The sequence below is a fragment of the Heloderma suspectum genome, chromosome 9, assembly GCF_057233095.1.
Source record: "Heloderma suspectum isolate Gila_16-S chromosome 9, 16-S_ref, whole genome shotgun sequence".
NCBI classification, from domain to species: Eukaryota; Metazoa; Chordata; class Lepidosauria; order Squamata; family Helodermatidae; genus Heloderma; species Heloderma suspectum.
The window spans coordinates 42,585,048-42,605,721 of NC_139466.1; the positions used below are offsets into that span (position 1 = coordinate 42,585,048).

The window sequence follows — 20,674 nt, forward strand, 5'->3', positions numbered from 1 at the left end:
TAGAGTTCTCAAAGAACGCAAATATGAAATTACTGATCTTCTAACCAAAATATGCAACATGTCCCTAAAATCAGCCTCTCGGAAGATGGCCAATGTAACACCAATTTTCAAAAAGGGATCCGGGGGGGATCTGGGAAATTACAGGCCGGTTAGCTTAACGTTGTTCCGAGTAAATTGGTTGAAGGCATTATTAAAGATAAAACCAGTAAGCATATAGAAGGACAAGCCCTGCTGAAAAAGAATCAGTACAGCTTTTGCAAAGGTAAGTCCTGTCTCACTAACCTTTTAGAGTTCTTTGAGAGTGTCAGTAAACATGTAGACAGGGGTGATCTGGTAGACATTGTTTACTTGGACTTCCAAAGTCCCTCGCCAAAGACTCCTGAGCAAACTTAGCAGTCATGGAATAAGAGGAGAGGTCCTCTTACAGATCAGTAACTGGTTAAAGAACAGAAAGCAGAAAGTAGGAATAAATGGTAAATTCTCCAAATGGAGGGGAAGTAAACAGTGGGGTCCTACAGGGATCTGTATTAGGACCAATGCTTTTCAACCTGTTCATAAATGATCTGGAATTAGGAGTGAGCAGTGAAGTGATGAAATTTGCAGATGACACCAAATTATTTAGGGTGGTTAAAACAAAAAGGGATTGCGAAGAGCTCCAAAAGGATCTCTCCAAACTGGGAGAATGGGCATCTACATAGCAAATGTGGTTCAATGCAAGCAAAAAGACATGTTGCAACATACAACATGATGCATCTTGGGGCAAACCCCCCCAACTTCAAGTAAAACCTGATGGGCTCTGAGCTAGCGGTGACCAACCAGGAAAGAGACCTTGGGGTTGTGGTGGACAGCTCAATGAAGAAGTCAACCCAGTGTATGGCCACTGTAAAAAAGGCTAACTCCATGTTAGGCATAATTAGAAAAGGAATTGAGAGTAAAACTGCCAATATTATACTGCCCCTATACAAATCTATAGTGCGGCCACACTTGGAATGCTGTGTACAGTTCTGGTCACCACACCTAAAAAAAGATATTGTACAGCTGGGAAAAGTAGAAAAGGACAACTAAAATGATCAAGGGACTGGAGCATCTCCTCTATGAGAGAAGGTTACAACAGCTGGGATTGTTTATCTTGGAAAAAAGGAGGGTCAGGGGAGACATGATAGAGGTCTACAAAATTATGCATGGTTTGGAGAATGTGGATAGGGAGACATTTTTCTCCCTCTCTCAAAATACTAGAACCCAGGGTCATCCTATCAAGCTGATTGGTGGGAGATTCAGGACAGATAAAAGGAAGGACTTGATCACACAGCGCATAGTTAAACTATGGAATTCGCTACCACAGGATGTGGATGTGGTAATTTGGATGGCTTTAAAAGGAGGTTGGACAAATTCCTGGAGGAAAAAGCTATCAATGGCTACTAATCCTGATGGCTATGTGCTACCTCCAGTACCAAAGGCAGTGAGCCTATGTACACCAATTGCTGGGGAACATGGGTGGGAGAGTTCTGTTGCACTCATGCCCTGCTTGTGGGTTCCCGGTCGACAGCTGGTTGGCCACTGTGTGAACAGAATGCTGGACTGGATGGACCCTTGGTCTGATCCAGCAGGGCTCTTCTTATGTTCTTAGGGGCCATAGTTCAGTGGTAAAGTACCTGCTTTGCTCTATAAAGGTATGTTATATCCCTACATTTGCTGAGCTTTTACAGTGAGAGCCCTAAAGAAATGAATCTGAACATTTTTTTTACAGATGAAAACATCTTCACCTAGCAGAAACAGGGAAAGAGAGTGAGAAGTAACATCCTGATTTTTCATCCTGACAATTCCACACAATTCTTTTCAAACTGCAATGGCAGTAATGAATGGAGCTAATGCAGTATGTAAAGACTGAAGCCAAGTACCGTGCATTTTGTTGCTTTCTACAAATTCTTCATCCTGGCGATGGGAATGGTTCCAATCCCCTTTGGCATAATTTTTCACATTCTCCTCCAGGTACCAAGACTGATTTTCATCAAAAACCAAGAACAGGAGCGCATACTCCTTGCTTACACCTTTCCTTCTCCCATCAAGATCCAGAGTTCCTCTATGGCAGACCTTCAGGGGGCCAATGAGGCCGCTAAACATATCCTGGGGGAAAAGCACAGGGAACAGTGGAAACGCTTTCCTTGACTCTTGCATGCCACATGGGTCCTCACAGACAGTGCTGCATGCAGGAATTCTGCCCCAAAGTCTATTTCTGAGGGCCACAACCATGGATTCCCACTGAAAATCCACCCACCCTATCAGATTTTGACGGGTTCTCTTTACCACACCACCTTTATTTCTAATCGCTCACTTGCAGTTACAGGTCCAGGAGGTTTTCCTGCATGCATAGTTCTTCTCTCTAGGGGTGCTTCCAGACGAGGCTTTTATTATGCAATCACCCTGCCTCATTCACGGAATGTTACAGGGGCCCAGATAGCACCATCTTCTGTTTGTAACTCCTGATGTTCTCCCACTACTACTTCAGCCGTTTTTCTTTCCACAAAAAGATGTTAAGGAGGAAAAGACAGAATAGCTGCACAATGTATTTTGATTGGTAGCACTAGCCGTCCTCCATCTGGGAGCCACCAAAGTCACACTGCATCATGGGTTTAAACTAAGACTACAGTAGTTGATGCAGGCACACTTCCAGTTTTCATTCAAGCCCATTTCATTCAGTCACACCACAGTACACTTTTTAAGGCCGCATACACATTTGGCAGGTGCATGCAACCTTAAACAACTAAACCCATGATGTTGTACAAAATAAACATGTTTATGTTGGAACCATGCACAAGTGCAACACTGCAAATTACAAATACAGTGGTATATAAATGAGTGTGTGTGTGTGTGTGTGTGTGTGTGTGTGACAGAAGCAGGACAAAGGCAACACTCAGTCATAAAGGTGACAGATAAGCTGCATTCACCTGATCAAAGGCGAACCATGCTTAGGACACCTGTGGGGAAGGAAGTATCTTTGGAAGTAAGTATCTCACTTCTGTACTGTTCATACATAGAGTGCAATATCATTCACAAAGGGAAAGAGAAAAGCAGAAATACGTCGTCCTCTTTAAGGGAGGTTCATGCACATTCACTTCTCTCTCGTCTGCCTTCTCTTGTTGCACAGATAGTGAGTTCAGGGCTTCTGCTTACACACTGGCCACGCTGACATGCTAAAGTATGCTGGCTTATTATAGAATCATAGAATCATAAAATCATAGAATCATAGAATCATAGAATAGTAGGGTTGGAAGGGGTCTGCAAGGCCATCGAGTCCAGCCCCCTGCTCAGTGCAGGAATCCAAGTCAGAGCATCCCTGACAGATGGCTGTCCAGCCTCGTCTTGAACGCCTCCAGTGTGGGAGAGCCCACCACCTCCCTAGGGAATGGGTTCCATTATTGTATTGCTCTAACAGTCAGGAAGTGTTTCCTGATGTTCAGCCAGAAATTATGAACTAGCCAGCACACTGGTGCATGCATGCTGTTCAGTCGCTCCCACTTGGCTCCTCCTGCAAGCAGGAGTGGCTAAACAAAGCACAGATCTTCTGTCCGTAGCTTGTTTATTGTGATGTGTGAACCAGGACCTCTGACTTGTCTTTCCCCAAACAAGCCAAAGTCATAAGCCATGGTTTGTTCTTGGCATATGAATCTAGCTTGGCCAGAGAGTGACAAGTCAGAGCACCTGGTTCGCACGTCATGGTAAACCACAGATGGAGCGCCTGCAGTCTGTGTAGCCATCCCCACTTGCAGGAGGAGCCATGCAGAAGCAATCCAGCAGTGAGTGTGCACAAGCAGGCTGACTCATCCATGATACGCCAGGATTCTTGTGACGTGTGAGCCCAGCCCGCAAGTGCTTGTGCAGATATAGGCCTAATCTGAATTAACATCTTGGTGGGGAGTTTCATCCCATGGTGGCATCTCCTGCATCCAAAAGGTAATGGAAAACTGCAAACCTTTACAGGGTCCACTCTGGAGTAGTAGATCCAAGATACACAGGCAGAATCATTTGGTCCTGGACCAGATCTTTCAGGAACATCCCACCGATATGTTACAATTTCACCTGAGAAAGAAAGGAAGAGAGAGAGACTTCAGGAAATGAAGTCCTTCTCATGGGTATTTCCCCCACAAAAGAAGTGGGCAATCACCATGTAACAATTTTTAAGAGGATGTGCCGGGCCAGGAGATGGGGTGTTCAGAATTACGACAGCAACTGCATACAGTGGCAGCACCTACAAGCAGGGCAAAGTTTGTCCAAGGTTCTGGGAGCTAGTTCTGCAACACCTGCAGTTTGAGCAATAGCTTGCCTACCCTCCTGTTTGATGTACAGTTCTCTTAACAAATCGAGGCTGCATTTTATTACTTTTGGAACTGAGTTGAATTACTTTCAGCAATGCTACCCTAAGACAAATAGGGTGTCTTCCGGCCAATTTAGTATATTGTTCCCCAGTACTGTGCAATTCCTGGGCGGCTGGACCACAGACTCACCAGGCATGGCTACTTCTGAGTCGCTGTTGCTCTTTTCCAATACTCCGTGGGCATGAATGGAATAAGGCCGGGTAGCATGGTTCCTAAACACAATGTTGAGGACATCTCCCACTTCTGCCCAGATAAAAGGACCTGGAGACAGGAAGGAGGAACTTTAGGGAATTCAGATAATGTCATCAGTACAGTGGCGAGGAAAAGACAAAAAAAGATGCACTCCTGAAAGCAATTCATAAGTGACAGAATGGCTCATGATAGAAACAGTATAAATTTTGAAAATCTTGGGAGTTGTGCGTGGCTGTGCAAAGACAGCACATGAATTGCACATACTCATTCCATGCAACTGGAGGTATGCACACTTTCAGAGAATCAGTGTCATAGTCTGGATGTTCCTATACACGGGGGAAGGGCAGCGGTGCAGCAGAGCCGGGACTCGCAAAGATGCAGCTCCAACGCTTTTTTGTTAGCAGGGATGTCATGTGCTGCCCCACTCAGAATCCCCTGTTCCCTCTGAACATAGCTGCAATCCTCACAGCAGCTGGGGGAAATTAATTTTCCCAGCAAGATTATATTGTTCCCTATTGAAATGCAAAGTATTTTGGGGTGGCTTTGTCTCGAATGGGCAAGTAAGATCCATCAGCTTTACCAAAGACCTGCTCCTGGTGGAGACGAAAATGGCTAGAACGGATTTGTTGATATTGATCCACACAGCAGCCTGAATGTTTGGACTCTCCCTGGGGGTGTGGCCATGGGGGCTGTCATGGGGAGTGCTGCGCCTCCAAACTGAGCAGCACTACACCACTGGAAAAGGAGCGTGGGCAGGGAGAGCTGGGATGGACAGAACCACTCCACAATACATAGTGCATAACAACATTACATCACAACCCACACCAAAGGTTTTTTCAGAGATGTATGCCTGTGATGGAATAGAGGAGAAGCCATTGAAAAAAACAGAGCAGAGAGAGATGTCTGGACTACTGCCTAAATCTGAGCAAGCATTACAAAGACTAAAAAGACAACCCCCACCCCAGTGTCTGGATGTCCAGTCATTTAAAAATCTGGAGTCTAAGGACATAATCCTGATGATAACTTTATATTTGAGTAACCCAGCTTAAGGTCTGGTTTACACATGCAGAGAAATGAAGTGGTAACAAGGTGGCACATTTCTAATAGATTAGACTTCAAACCGCAGGTGAGGGGATCCCATTTTTAATTTTCCTAAGAAAAACACTAGTACAGCAGGAAATGAATCTTTCTCCATAATGTGTTAGATTTTACATGCAGAGACTATTTTATATGGGGAGCATTCAACAGCGGCATCCCCCACCTGCACTCCGAAATGGTGTCATCCATTCTACCACCTCAGAATCTTTAGCACTGCATTCTGCTGCATGTGTTAAAACTCAGGGCTTCAACACATGAGGCTAAAATCCCACACCCTTACCGGGACTGCTGCTTCCAGATTCTTTGTGGGATTACGGGAGTACAGTCAGCAAAGAAAGCGCTTCATACTAGGAAAAAAAATCAGACTTTCCCTGCGCTTTATACAGGGGGGATAAAGGTCATAAACCATGGGAGGGGCCCTGGAGGTTGATGACTTTGTGTAAAGGACCTGCAAACTTCCATGAGTAACCAATCTTGATCATATGATATAGCCCTGTGTGGAGAAGCCCACAATCTGTAGTGAATGAAAGCAACCCCCAACGCATGCCCATTCTTACCCAGTATCCCAAGATGCTCTTCGCCATCGGTCCTGTTCTTTAGGGTCTCGAATGTCCCATCAGTGTATTCCCTGTAAATGGCTTTCTTGTACCTGGACCCAAGGAGTCCGTTCTCACAGCTGAGAAATACTTTGCCATAGCTGCGAAAAGTTCCCTTTTGTGTTAATGATGCTCTGTTGGCATTAATAAAACAACACGCCCTCTGTGCACAAACCAGCTCATTGCTTTGGTTGGATTTTATCTTAGGCTTCCACAGATGTGAACCAAGCTGAGAAAAGGGCTGCACGGGTTGCCAGGGAGAGGTTTAGCTTATCAGGGAGACAGTAGGGATCTGCAATGCGCTGGTGGGAATGAAAATGCTAAAATTCTGAACTGTTTGTTTGCTGACTTTGGAGGAATGACTTTGGGAAACCCTTAGGCCATGGATGGGGAACCTCTTTTAGCATGAGGATCGAATTCCATTTAGGAGAAGCTCGTGGGGGCGGGGGGGGGGCATTTCAGTGGCAGGGGGGGCAAAGGCTAAAGATTAAGAGTGCAATCCTATGGATGGTTAGACAGAAAAAAGTCCTATGACTCCCGCATGCCCCAGCCTCCCTGAATCTGTGCATGCAAAACACAAAAGGACGTGCCTGTGGCTTTTCAAAGTATGGAACTTTCCTCCCTCCATTGCTTCCCAGTGCTGCAATATGGAGGCAATACTTGAGGCCTCAGCTAGGTGGACCACTTAGGCGTGATGGCCTAAGGAAAGGGGGCAGAATCAGGGGCCAAATCCTGCCTTCCAGAGCTCCCCAGAAGGCCACTCCTTTTTCCCCATTCTCCCCAACCATTCATCATTTGGTGGATTCTGGGCTCTTTTCTCCCATTCTGAAAGGTTGAATTGCCTCTCTTAAGGCACAGATACTGGCAGGAAGAGTTTGCTGGCTGGGGGATCCTGGAAGTTGCAGGGCCTTTTCTGTCTATATATACATAGAATTGCACCCTAAAACTCTTCCTGCCAGTATCTGTGCCTTAAGAGAGGCAATTCAACCTTTCAGAATGGGAGAAAAGAGCCCAGAATCCACCAAATGATGAGTGGTTGGGGAGAATGGGGAAAAAGGAGTGGCCTTCTGGGGAGCTCTGGAAGGCAGGATTTGGCCCCTGATTCTGCCCCCTTTCCTTAGGCCATCACGCCTAAGTGGTCCACCTAGCTGAGGCCTCAAGTATTGCCTCCATATTGCAGCACTGGGAAGCAATGGAGGGAGGAAAGTTCCATACTTTGAAAAGCCACAGGCACGTCCTTTTGTGTTTTGCATGCACAGATTCAGGGAGGCAGGAAAGGTATGAAACCAGGAGAACTTGGAGGCCGCATTTCAGCTGCAGCTCAGAATACCCCAGATGCTTTGCCACCAAGCAGCCAGGTAGAGTGGGGCAGGGGAAAATGTGGGAGGGGAGGAGAGACCTCACTTGCGCTGCTCCTTCGGATAGGCTGGCTTTCAACTGTGAGGGGGGATGTGGGCTTCAGGGTTAAGTATGTGATCTCGAGTGTCATCTGGCCAGCAAGGGCAGGGGGCTGTCACTCAACCTTGTCCACTGCTCCTGGCCACATGCAGTTGTTCCTTAGGAAACATCCATATTAGTCAGGGAGATGTCCCAAGTTTGAGGCTATTGGAAGGGAATTTGTTTGATGTTTTCTGACCGGCTGAATCCAAATCTGCCTGTCCTGAAGCAATGCATTCTAGCTTCGACCCTGAAACCAAGCCGGTTGATGCCAACTTCTGAGCAGCATAAATGTACTCTTGCAGCCACACAGTTTAACCCATTTTCATGAAATTTTGAGTGGACGCTAATATTAAACCTAACACTTATCCCAAAGCCTTTGAGAAGCCTAAACTGAAAAACTACAAAATGAAATGTATCGCCAATTGCAATTTATTTTGGACAACAATGCGGTAGCAGCACAATGGACATTATGAAATCACCATGTTTCCAACTAATTATGGATTCATATGGATGTTTACCATCCCCCCAACCATCTTCATTGCCCTCCTCTGAACCTGTTCCAGTTTGTCTGCATCCTTCTTAAAGTGCAGCACCCAGAATTGGATAGTCCTCACTCACTAGGCAATTTAATAAATGTGCCTTTCAGCAGAGGGCCTGGAGCAGATTTAGGGGCAGGGGGAGGCCTTGTGAGACAAGTGTTTCATTTCAAGGAGGTGAACCACAAACGACCCCTTCCGAAGCAGCCATTGTACCTTTCCTCTGCCGAAGTGTTGTGTCTTTCCAGCTCCCAGCTACGATCTTGAGCATAGTCCCACTCCAACTCCTCCGCCATGATGTAGAAGGTCCTCACCCTCTCGTACTGTTGGCCATGAAACTTGGGCGCCTTCTTCCCACACTGCTGAACTGAGTAACGTCCCCTCATCCCAGACTGGTAGTGGTTGCTGGTCTGACAGTACACCTCAAACGTCCCTAGAGGGGAGCATAAACAAAGTCACCAGCGTGGCAGACACCTTCCTTCACCAGAGTTATGCTAGGGCAGCCTTCAGCAGCCTGGTGCCCTCCAGTTGGGTTGGACTACAACTCCCATCACCACCACCCACTGGGGATAATGGGAGTTGTGGTCTGACATGTCTGGAAGGTACCAGGTTGGGGCAGGCTACACTAGTGCAAAGAGGGCATCTGTAATATCTCAAGAGAAGTCACCTGTGGAAACCTCCCTTGCTCCTGACTTTTCCATTTGCATAAGGACTGATCAACAATGCTTCCAGCAATCTGCCTTAAATGTTGTTTTCAACTGCCTCAAGTACCTTAATATGGTTATCCTTTGCCTTTTTTAAAAACAACAGCAACATTTGAAAAAAAATTGCAAAACCTCTCCAGGGTTTCTGGGGAGTTGAGAGGTATTTGGGTAACATCTTGGGCACCAGCCAGTTGGTGCCATCCACAGAGGACTTGCAGGACTGTGCCCCCCCCCCAACCCCCAGCTCAATTTTGGAGAAGAAAAGTTCTGTTTGTACCAAACATGTTGAGAGAGCTTCCAACCTGCCCCCACTGCTCTACAAATGTTATGTCTGCCTTCATCCTAAAAGTGGTATAGGAAACAGCTCCAATGTGTGAACCTTAGCGAGAGACAACCTACTATTGGAAAAGGGCATTTACCGTCATTATCAGGTTGCATGAGTGCTGTGGCGAAGGTGTGAGGGAAGAGATTGGCTCCACCTCGCCTCGTCCCGCTCATCAAGACTGTGTTTCCCTGGAAGGTGACTCCATGGACGTCAGCTTCACCCCCAAGTCCCAAGAGGTGCCAGGAAACAGTGTCTCCCTTGCATACATCCAGGAGCGGCAAATTACTGAACATGAACCCATTAATGGCTTTAACAAGAAAAAAGAAGTATTAGAAACAAAACAAACAGTTATCCATCGGCTATGAGATTCTAAGAGCTTGTCCAAATCTCGTACTACTAAGCAGCCAGGTTTTCTTGGGAACGCCAGTATCTGTGGGCTTGGCTTGAGCTCATTTCCTGAAATCATCTCTGGCTTATGCCTCTGGGCCCGAATTCTACCAGTCTCCCAGGCAGTCACCCCAACAACGGCCAAGCAAACAGTTGTTGCTTCCTCAGCACGAGGATTGGAAGTGAAGCTCATGGTTGCCAAGATGGTGTCCCTTGTTGTAAAGGTAACATCCCTTCAGAACATCATCATCCTAGACAAATGCATCAAGGCGGTGTCATGCTGTCCAGACCGCACATTACTTTTGCATAGTCAGCGCTTCTTCACACAAAACGTAACGGATTTACAGAATTTGCTACCACAAAAAACTGGTGAGGGCAGCTAGCTTAGAGGGCTTTGAAGGGGCTAGGCCCATGGCCATGCTGGCTGGTGTTGATGGGAGTTGTAGTCGAACACCTCTGGCAGGCTCCCGTTTGGGGAAGGCTGCATTAGACACAACTGTGGAGGAGGTGAGGTCCATCAGCAACTGTTAGCCATGATGACGGCAGGCAACCTTTTGGGGCTAACGGCACCTTTGGCAATCTGGGAAACTGTCCTAGGGACCAACAACCGATGGCTGTCAGGGGAGACATGGCCAGGAACAAGTAAGCTGCCCCAGAGCCTGAGCATAAGGCCCCACCCACTCAGCCACTCCTTCGAACCCCGTTCACAGCACCCACAGGAACCTATTTCACAATCCCAGCTGCTGGTAAGAAAATGTGCTCATTTTTAAAAAGGGGGCGGGGCGGGGCGGGGCACCAAGGGAGATGTTGGGAGTGCATGGATTTCTGCGGGCACCACGTTGCCTGCCCCTGCGACAGGGGGCCTCCAGGTCCAGAGGCAGCTTGCCAGTTGCCACTGAAAAGCTGCTCTGGGGAGCAACGGCAGCGAGAGCCATCACCCGGATGTCCTGCCTATGGATTGCCCAGAGGCATCTGCTTAGAGAAGCACTGTGGGAAACAGACTGCTGAACGAGATGGGCCTTTGGTCTGATTCAAATTACTTCTCGCGTTCTTATAATTTTCATCTGATCATGCCAAGGGAATGTTCAGATTGGAAAGCATCAAATACCTCTGTCAGCCCAAGGGTGGGCAGAAGGTAGATCTCCAGGCGTTCTGGACTTCGCATCCCGGCATTCCTGACCACTGGCCATGCTGGCAGCAGCGACCTGGGAGTTGAAGTTTAAAACATCTGGAGTTCTACCTCCTGCCCACCCTTGTATCAGCCTCCCCGACCTGGTGTCCTCCAGATGTTTTGGACTTCAACCCCCATCATTCCTGGCCAACATAGCCAATGGTCAGGAATGCTGGCTGTTTTTCTCCAAAACATCTGGAGGGTACCAGGTTGGGGGAGGCTGACTTGTGTAGACACTGACACACAGCCCTGATCATCTAGGCCCCATCTACATGGCACCACTTTCACCCTTCACTTCATTGCAACTGCACAGCATTGCAGCTGTGAATTAGCCTCTGCTGCGATTCACTCATGATTTACTGCGGACTTCCCCAACAGAAAACTCCACTGTGACCTTTTTTAACTATTATATTTTAATGCGCAGCTGTGCAGGCACATGAGCATGGGGGTGCAATACTTAAGTTTTTAATGGCTGTTGTGTATTTTAGGGGTTCTGTTGTGTCTGTCCATCCCTCATTCGGTGAAATGTGGGTGATCTGTGCTACTTCATTTCCACGCCAGCTGTTTGGCAGTTCCCCAGCCTGAGACTCTCGCAATGGTTGAGACTCTCGCAATGGTTCACACTCACCAGGCATGAGAGGTACGTGCCTACCCATCACTCTGAAATGGTGACTGGAGCGAAGTTGGTCCTGGACCTTCTGCTCCGCCGAGACAACCCCCCCCCTGGCCCTTGGGCACTGACTCCAAAGCAACCATTGCGAAGATACGAAGATACGAAGCTGCAAAAATGTGTGAAAGTGTGATTAAATTAAAACGCCTCTCCATGCCTCTGCAACTGCGCAGCTGCGAAGGGCCAGGGGAGTAAAGGGGTGTCACAGAGTGATGCAAGCACTACGCACACCTACAACACGCCCACCACAAAATCTGAAGTCAGTTTGGGGAAGGGACAGACAGCTTGCAACTGCAGAAAACCTGCAGCAAGCCAAAACCATCGCAGCAAAATATCTCCTTGGAAATCCGCATTTTCCAGGAGAAAACCACAGATGGTTGCGAAGTGGCAACTATGTTGTGTGTCCCGAAGGACCTTGACTTGCAGCTGCCCCAGAGTAAAAGACTCGTGTAGATGGGGCCCTAGTCCCTTTTCCAGTTCTACCAACCCCCCCACCCGTATGTGTTCAGATATTTGTATCCATCCCTACAGTGTTTGATTGCTACTATTAATATCTAAGTTATTCCATTTTTTTTTATCATTCCTTGATCTCCCAGAGTGGGTGCAGGGACATACCGTGCATCCTGTTGGACTCCTCGAAGACGTGATCCTCAAGGATATCATCTTTCCTCACAGCATATTTCAAGTATTTCAAATTTGCATCCAGATACCAGCTTAGGTTTTCATTAAACACACCGAACAAGAGATAAAACTCCTTATCAACACCTTTCTGTGACGACAACAACACACAAGATTTCAGGTTTTTGAAATATTCATATCCCCATGTGCTCAGAGATCATTTGGTTATAGGCCACACCAAATTCTTATTTTTAGCACTAAATGGTGAAATGAAGAAATTGTGTCTCCCAGCTGCTATTTGCCCATAAAGGTGCTGTTTTGTGTTCACAGTACTTTGTAGTACTGATTCCGGCTGAACATCAGGAAAAACTTCCTGACTGTTAGAGCATTACGACAATGGAACCAATTCACCTAGGGGAGTGGTGGGCTCTCCCACACTGGGGGCATTCAAGACGCGGCTGGACAGCCATCTGTCAGGGATGCTCTGACTTGGATTCCTGCATTGAGCAGGGGGTTGGACTCGATGGCCTTGTAGGCCCCTTCCAACCCTACTATTCTGTTATTCTGTTTCATAAACATTGCACACACTGTTCCAGACTAGTCATGCTCAGAGGAGACCACTGACATCAGTGGAGCAAGTGATGACTAACTTAAGTCCTGTTGATTTCAATGGGTCTACTCTAAGTATGATTAAGTCTGGAGCCAATCAATAAGTATTTAGATTTAAGCCAGTTGGTAGAACCCAAAGCATACTACATACCAGCAATGCTCATGGGATGAGCAGGGACCTCAGAAACAATTGATCTTTGATCATTATTTGATTGGCCATAGTTACCCGGTATCCAATCGCAAATAGCCGAAGAACTGTCAACTATCATTTGAATGTCTAGTAATTAACATTAGAATACTAGCTTATCATTTGCTTATATAATTTTTAAAAACTGCATAAACATCACACATTTTTCAGCAAGTATAGTTCAGTGGACCAACGTTTATGGCAGCGACTGAAGAGAAGTTCAATGTGCTTTCAAGTCCCATTGATTTCAAAACCGGACTTAAGCAAGGTGCAACTTTTTCTAGCTTGCATCATGTAAGGTACTATGTTTACTGCAAACAGCTCTTTGGGGGGGCTTCACTCAGCCACCTTTATCCCCAGCACCTTTTTCTGTCTCGCACATAGTACTTTTAAGGGTGCAATCCTATGCATGTATAGACAGCAAAAAGCCCTACAATTCCCAGCATCCCCAGCTGGCTTTTTCTGTTTAAACATCCATAGGGCTGCACCCTAAAATGCTGTTTACTGTGTTCTGTGTGTCTAGTATTATGCGACTAATTGTATAAGCACTTTGTTTTGTCTGTACTGATTCTCCTGCCTACCAATTTCATTGGGTGACCCTCGGTATGACGAGAGAGAGAGAGAGAGAGAGAGAGAGAGAGATGACTCTCTATTCACTTTCTCTATCCTCACTCTCAATTTCTCTCTATCCCTTCTCAGCAAAATGCTGGATTGACTGCACGCCAAAGGCTGGTTCCCTCATGCATCTGAGCTCAGGCAGGTGACAATTGTGGGAAAAGTATTTTCAGAGGTCTAACACACACACCTCGCAGCTGTGGAATGCTCTTTGGCACCTATTCTGATAAGTTTCATGCGCCAGGCCAAGATCTTTCTTTTTGCCCCAGTACTTGAATTTTATACGTTGTTCTGGATTTAATGGAAGATCAGAAGACGACAGAAAGCTTCCTCATGCTGAGTAAGACCCTTGATTCATCTAGCCCAGTACTGGCAACACTGACTGGCAACAGCGGCTCTCCAGGGACTCAGGCAGGATTCTTTCCCAGCCCTAACTGGAGATGCTGGTTATTGAACCTGGGACTCTCCCCAACCAAAGCAGGGGCAATACTACTGAGCTATCACCCTTTCTCACATGCTGCGGTGTTTTAAGCTGTTATTCTTAGTTGTTCCATACTGAAAACTCATATTTAAAAGCCGCTTTTACAAATACATGCACACATTTGAGTGAGTGATGTGGCGTTTCCCTGTGCTTCCAGTGTCACGTGCAAAGGGGAAGGTTTGCTGCAGCACCTTGTAGAGAGATGCAAGGGCCCTGATACAGCTTACAGCTCACTTGGTTTTCTGTTCTAATAATACAAGTGATTTAGCTTTCAGATAAACAACTCTGTGCCTGTATCTGCTCCTTCCTTATCCTCCCAGGAAAAGCGACTTGATGCCAAGGGATGAGGCAAAGACAGAAGCAGAATGAGCTCACACAACCCCACTTTCCCTCCCTGTAACCCCCTCTTTGTGGAGAGAACATTACTATGGGGTCTGGATTAAAAGAGTCCAGCATCAGATGAGAGGGAAGAATGCCAGGCCCCCGAAATAGTGTACAGTGCCTCCAGCCCCCTAATTTCCTGAAAGGGGGAAGGAAGGGGAAAACAACTTAATATAGAATAGAAACCCCCCCAAGAACTAGGATTTATTTATGGGGTGGGGGGTGGGGGGCAAGGGAATGGAGTCTTTTCTCCTATGCAAATTGCAGGTGCTGGGGCCCCGTCGGGATTTCAGTAGGAGGCAAAGGATCAAAGCCTCCTATGCCTACGCTAGGGTATGATCCAGATTGGCTCCCCCATGATTACCTTTCAGTAAGGGGAAAATACATACTTGCTAGCTATGCCCTTTAAAAGTACTGTGTGGTTTGGCCCTTACACCTGTCCCCAGCTACACAGCCGTGGGGCAAGATCCTGCTGTGGGCCACAGCCTCTCACTCCCTTGGCTGCAGAGCTGCTGCTGGATGGGTCACCGTGTGAGGTCAGGGGGAGGCTGCTGTTGCTGCTGTTCTTCCCCGCCCCCATGTCTTCTGTGGGTGGTTCTCTTTTAACTCCCATTCCTCCTGTAGTTTCCCCCACCTTCTAGCCCTATTCAGGCATTATGCCTGAACAGGGTATATCAAGGCTGTGCATAAGGGCCACCGTGGCCACTTTCTCAGCGCCCGGCCTCCCTGCAATGCTTCCTCAGGGCTTCGGACCACGCAGAGGTTTCTACTCGCATTAACGTGAACACGGGTAGAAGCCCTTGTCAGACCCTTCCCCTCAACACTGTAAGGTTGTGGGCTGAGCGGGTGGCATGCACAGGGACATTTGGGGCAGGACCAAGGCACGTGCCTGAACAAGGCTTCTTTTCTCTCTGAATCTCCTCAGAACCACCTCCCACTCTCCTCAGAGAGAACCCCTCCGTCCCCTGCAGACGGCAGCTCCCAAAGGGACTGCCCTCCAGGCATCTCCCGACTGCGCAGGGTCACACACACAGCTCCCCATTCTGTCGTCAGGAAGAATGCCTGCAAAAATGCAGCGTGAGCTTCAAAAGGAGAACTTTCCTTCATGGTGTCAGTGGACCCCCTGAATGATAGAAAGCCCTGCTGCCCTGGATTAGCCAGGCTGGAATGACACATCAGGCTCAGTTGCGTGGTGGGGACTGCCACTATGTGGGGACACAGGAGGCTGCCTTATAGAGTCCGGCCCACTGGTCCATGCTCAGGCCTGCTGCTGGCTACTCTGACCGTGGCTCTGTGAAGGTCCAGCTCCGTTAACTGAGATCCTGCAACTGGAGAGGTCAGGCTTTGAGCCTGGGCCAAGCAGGGTTTGAATTCATGCCAAGCGAGCGTCCTGCCACTGAGCTACAGCTGAATTGAGAGGAACAGCCCCGTGTCCTCTCCTCTTCCTGGGGCCTGGTATGGCAAAACACAGAATGTGTGTGATGCCCTCCCGCTGCAAGTCCTCCTGCCCACGGCAAGCCCCAGCCAATCGAGTGGAGTTGGGAAACCCAGAGCTGGGGGGGCTGGCATTTTGTCTGGCAGTCCTAACAGAGTTCAGGTCCCCGACTATTGCCCTTCTCTCCTTCCTTCTGCTGACACTGGGTCATTGGCGTAACAGAACAACAGACAGTACCTGCCGGTTTCTTTCATTGAGGGTTCCAGGCCTACAGACCAGCAAGGGGCCTGCTAAGCCAGAATTGGTGTCTCTGGTGGGATCCACTGCAGAAGAGTACATCCACGTCAGGCAAGGAGGGTCTGTGGCTGTGGGCCCGACATGCTGTGGTACCATCCAGCGGTACGTGAAATTCCCCGAGGGCTTCACAAGAGCTCCGTTCCTGGACAAGCCTTTAAAGGGCAACAGGGATTATGCCACTTGTACATCTATTCTCAAGTCTGCTTTCATGGGAACTTCAAATAATCTCAGAGGGAGGCAGTGTAAACAACGGGAACTACTGCAGTCCAGCAGGTGGAGTGGTGGACTGAGACCCAGGAGATCCAGGCTCAGTTCTGCTGGCTGATTTCAACCGAACTCTGTATTCTGTTGTTCTATTGTCATTTTAATGGTTGTTCATTTTTACTGTGTTTTGATGTGACTATAAACTTCCCTGAAATAGATTCACATAGGACAGTCTGCATGTGTGTGTGTGAGTGTGTGTGTGCGCGCGCGCGTGCACGTGCATGCATGTACGCACACAAACCTGCTCAGCTGTAAAAACTTACTGGATGACCTTGATCAACAGTACGTTCAGGCCAGTCACTACCTTTCAGCCTAACCTACCTCACAGAGCTGTTTTGATGGTAAAAGAGAGGGGGACCATATATGTTGCTCTGAGCAATTTGGAGTAACAGTGGGGTAAAAATGTAATAAATAAAGTTATTATTTTATTTTACTTTGTTGTTGTTCAGTCGTTCAGTCGTGTCCGACTCTTCGTGACCCCCTGGACCACAGCACGCCAGGCCTTCCTGTCCTGCGCTCTCTCCCGGAGCGTGCTCAAGTTCATATTCATTGCATCCGTGATGCTATCTAGCCATCTCATCCTCTGCCATTCCCTTCTCCTTTTGCCTTCAGTCTTTCCCAGCATCAGGGTCTTTTCCAGGGAGTTTTCTCTTCGCATTAGGTGGCCAAAATATTTCAGCTTCAGCTTCATTATCTGTCCTTCCACTGAGCACTCAGGGTTGATTTCCTTTAGGATGGACTGATTTGACCTCCTTGCAGTCCAGGGGACTCGTAAGAGTCTTCTCCAGCACCACAGTTCGAAAGCATCGATTCTTCGGCGCTCAGCCTTCCTTATAGTCCAGCTCTGACAGCCATACGGCCATACAGCTGTGAGAGCTGGACTATAAGGAAGGCTGAGCGCCGAAGAATTGATGCTTTCGAACTGTGGTGCTGGAGAAGACTCTGATGAGTCCCCTGGACTGCAAAGAGGTCAAATCAGTCCATCCTAAAGGAAATCAACCCTGAGTGCTCAGTGGAAGGACAGATACTGAAGCTCAAATATTTTGGCCACCTAATGCGAAGAGAAAACTCCCTGGAAAAGACCCTGATGCTGGGAAAGACTGAAGGCAAAAGGAGAAGGGGACGGCAGAGGATGAGATGGCTAGATAGCATCACCGATGCAATGAATATGAACTTGAGCACGCTCCGGGAGAGAGCGCAGGACAGGAAGGCCTGACGTGCTCTGGTCCATGGGGTCACGAAGAGTCAGACATGACTGAATGACTGAACAACAACCAAGTAAAATAAAATAATTACTTTATTTATTACATTTTTATTTTACTTAGCTGCATGTCACTCAGAAAGCTCAGAGGCTTCCAGGTAGTCTCCTATACAGGTACTCACTAATATGTGGCACACTTAACTCAAATAACTTAACTCAAATAATTTAACACTTGTGCTGCTCTCAGAGCCATTCTAGCACTTTCAAAAATGTGCAAGGGCTACTTGGCATATTATCCACCCATCATCACTGATGGGCACCTTTGGAGGTAGGCTGTGCCTTATTTCTTATTGAGCTCGGCTTCTACCCCCAATCTCTCTTTCTCCCTCTTATCCTTCCATTGAATGTAGTCTGTAAGCTACTCACCCATGATTTTCCACAATTCAGGCTGCAGTCTTACTGGGAGTAAGTGCCATTAAAAACAGTGGGGCTTACTCCCAGGTAAACATTCATGGGATTATGCTGCACACCTCCATTTTCCACTCTTTTATCCATGTGCAATGTTGCGTCCTTAGGAGGCAGCCAGCAAGAAGCAGGGCCGGCCCTATCATTAGACAGGGTGAAGTGGCTGCCTCAGGATGCAAATGCTGAGGGGTGGAGAATAGCAGTGAGGTGCTCAAGGAGCGAGCTATGTGTGCCACCCGGGCTGCCCTTGCCCCTGGCGCCAGACTCCTACCCTCAAGTGTGGTGGAGGATGTTGCCCTACCGCCAGAGTTCAGCTGTCAGCCTAGATGGCTTCTGTACATGGAGGTGGGGGGGAGACGCATCATCCTGTCCTTTGCCTCAGGCAGCAAATTGTCTTGGATTGGCCCTGACAGGGAAGGTCTCTGGCTAATAGCAACTTCCAAGGTGCAAGAAATAACCAGAGGAACTTCTGTGCCTTACACATGCCTGTCTAAGGAACCATTGACTTGAGGTGAACATTCCTACACCTTGGGGCAGTGAGATCAGATCTGTAATTCAGGGTGCAATCTTATGCATGTTTAGACAGAAAAAACTCCTGCAACTCCCAGTATTCCCCAGCTAGTGGCTGGTACTTTTTTCTGTCCAGACAAGCATAGGACAGCACCCTTAATTATGGATTGTGTTCAGAATTACTTTCTTCTGCCTGTTCTGAACTGACTGCTGATCAATTTAATTTTGTTCTAGCATTACGAGAGGGAGAGAAATATTTCTCTATCCACTTCTGTTAAATCATCCATAATTTTATAAACCTTAATTGTCCTGTTTCTAAAAAGCCCGAAACATTATACCCTCTCCAAAGGAAGGTTCTCCAACCCCTGATAATATTGGTTTCCTTTTTGTGCATCTTTTTAGTGGCATCTTATTTATTTATTTATTTATGCATGCCATGTATAGGCTGCCTTATAAATGAGTTCTTAGAGCAGCTTACAAACAAATAAAAGAAAATTAAAAATACATACAATATACTTTTTTGAGATGGGATGATCAGAAGAATTGTACACAGTATTCCAAATATTGGGTGCACCATCGATTCATATAACGGCATTATGATACTTGCCCCTTTATTTTCAATCCATTTTATAATAACTGGAAATAACCTCTGGTTTCCCAGCCCGCGTACTTCTCTTGCCCAGACCTGTGTAGCCCTAGGAAGGATCACAGTTTTTATGTGACTGTGATTTTATCACTGAGCTGACATTAAAATGAAAACACATGAGTAAGAACAAACCGTCGCGATACGGGGTTCCTTCCCACTCCTTCCCATAAAACACACCATGGGGCTGAATACTGAACGGCCAAGAGGCTTTGTTTGCGAATGTAACCTGGATGGTATCTCCTACTTCAGCTTTGATCACCGGTCCTGCGGGAAGAAAGAGGGGAGTGTGTGGGTTGCAGCAGGAAGAGGCTTGCATGGGATGAGATCCAAAATCACTGAGAAAACCATTGCCAGAGGGGTGGTAGCCATGTTGGTCTGTTGCAGCAAAAATGGCAAGGACTCTTGTGGCACCTTAAAGACTAAGTCATTTATCATGGCGTACATTTTTGTCTCCATTTTATCAGATCTAATGAAGTAGACTCTAGTCCATGAAAGCTTATGAAAAACACTTCAACCAAAGGCCACTTTGTGATACCCAGGAGTCATCAGAATAAAATGCGAACAGCCACCATTAAAGGTTTTGGCTGCTTGGCCCTTTGCTTGGTTGGTTTGGAGGACACGGAATGAAAGATGAGTTATGCAATAAAATTATTTTTTTTAAAGGCAACGCAGACTAATAAAATTTGACTCAAATTGCTGCAGGCTTTAATATCAGCCTCCCTTCTTGCTCACACAGCTGTGCACGCCCTTGCAGGCTGGGAGCTGATTCTCTGTGGGATGATCTCGCGCGGCAGAGGGGAATGTGTGACGTTAGCAGGCACAGGCCTGGGGCGTCTGCCAGGGGTGTAGTGGAGCTGGGGCTCACAAGGACTCGGCGCTGGCACTTTTTTATTAGCAGGGACACTGATGGCATCTGCCACCCCCACCCCCAGAATTCCCTGTGTCCTCTGAACTTAGTTGCAGTTCCCCAGTAGCTTGGGGGAGAAGGGGATGAGATTGTTCCCAAAGTATTTTTCCAGTGGCTTGGCCTTTAATGGTCCATCCAGACCCATTAGCTTACCCAAAGACCTGCTCCTGATGGAGATGAAAACCACTAGAATGGGTTTGTTGATATAAATCATTTTTGAACTCTCGCTGGGGGGTGGCAGCTCTGGAGACTGCCATGGTGAGCGCCTGCACTTCAGAGGATACCACTGCACCGCTGGACACTGCTTCCGCAGGGTTCCGGACTGTGCTGAGGCTTCTACAGGTGTGGAGCTGAACATGCGCAGAAGCTGCCTCTAGGCCTTGCTGCTCAGCAGTCAGGGGCAGGTCAGGGGTGGGGAGTGAGGCCGCTGCACAGGGGACATTGGGGGCAAAGCATGGTCTCATCCCCCCTACACACATGGCAATTCCCGGTTCAGACATAATGTCTGAACAGAGGTATTGTCAGCCTGTTACGCTGCAGAGTTTTCTGTGCGATCTTCCTCCCTT

The 20,674-nt window shown here is 47.5% G+C and overlaps 1 protein-coding gene across 2 annotated transcripts in view; it reads right to left on the reverse strand.

The window, feature by feature from the left end:
• HEPH (hephaestin) overlaps window positions 1-20,674 on the reverse strand; it is a 65,451-nt gene that overhangs the window by 10,753 nt on the left and 34,024 nt on the right. For both annotated transcript variants that reach the window (XM_084813370.1, XM_084813371.1), the window contains 9 exons: window positions 19,334-19,465; window positions 16,056-16,267; window positions 12,108-12,261; window positions 9,359-9,571; window positions 8,452-8,668; window positions 6,221-6,360; window positions 4,503-4,634; window positions 3,971-4,077; window positions 1,899-2,124 (listed from right to left, as the gene is read on the reverse strand). In XM_084813370.1, coding sequence (XP_084669496.1) covers window positions 1,899-2,124; window positions 3,971-4,077; window positions 4,503-4,634; window positions 6,221-6,360; window positions 8,452-8,668; window positions 9,359-9,571; window positions 12,108-12,261; window positions 16,056-16,267; window positions 19,334-19,465 — 1,533 coding nt within the window. The remainder of the gene's footprint in view (window positions 1-1,898; window positions 2,125-3,970; window positions 4,078-4,502; window positions 4,635-6,220; window positions 6,361-8,451; window positions 8,669-9,358; window positions 9,572-12,107; window positions 12,262-16,055; window positions 16,268-19,333; window positions 19,466-20,674) is intronic.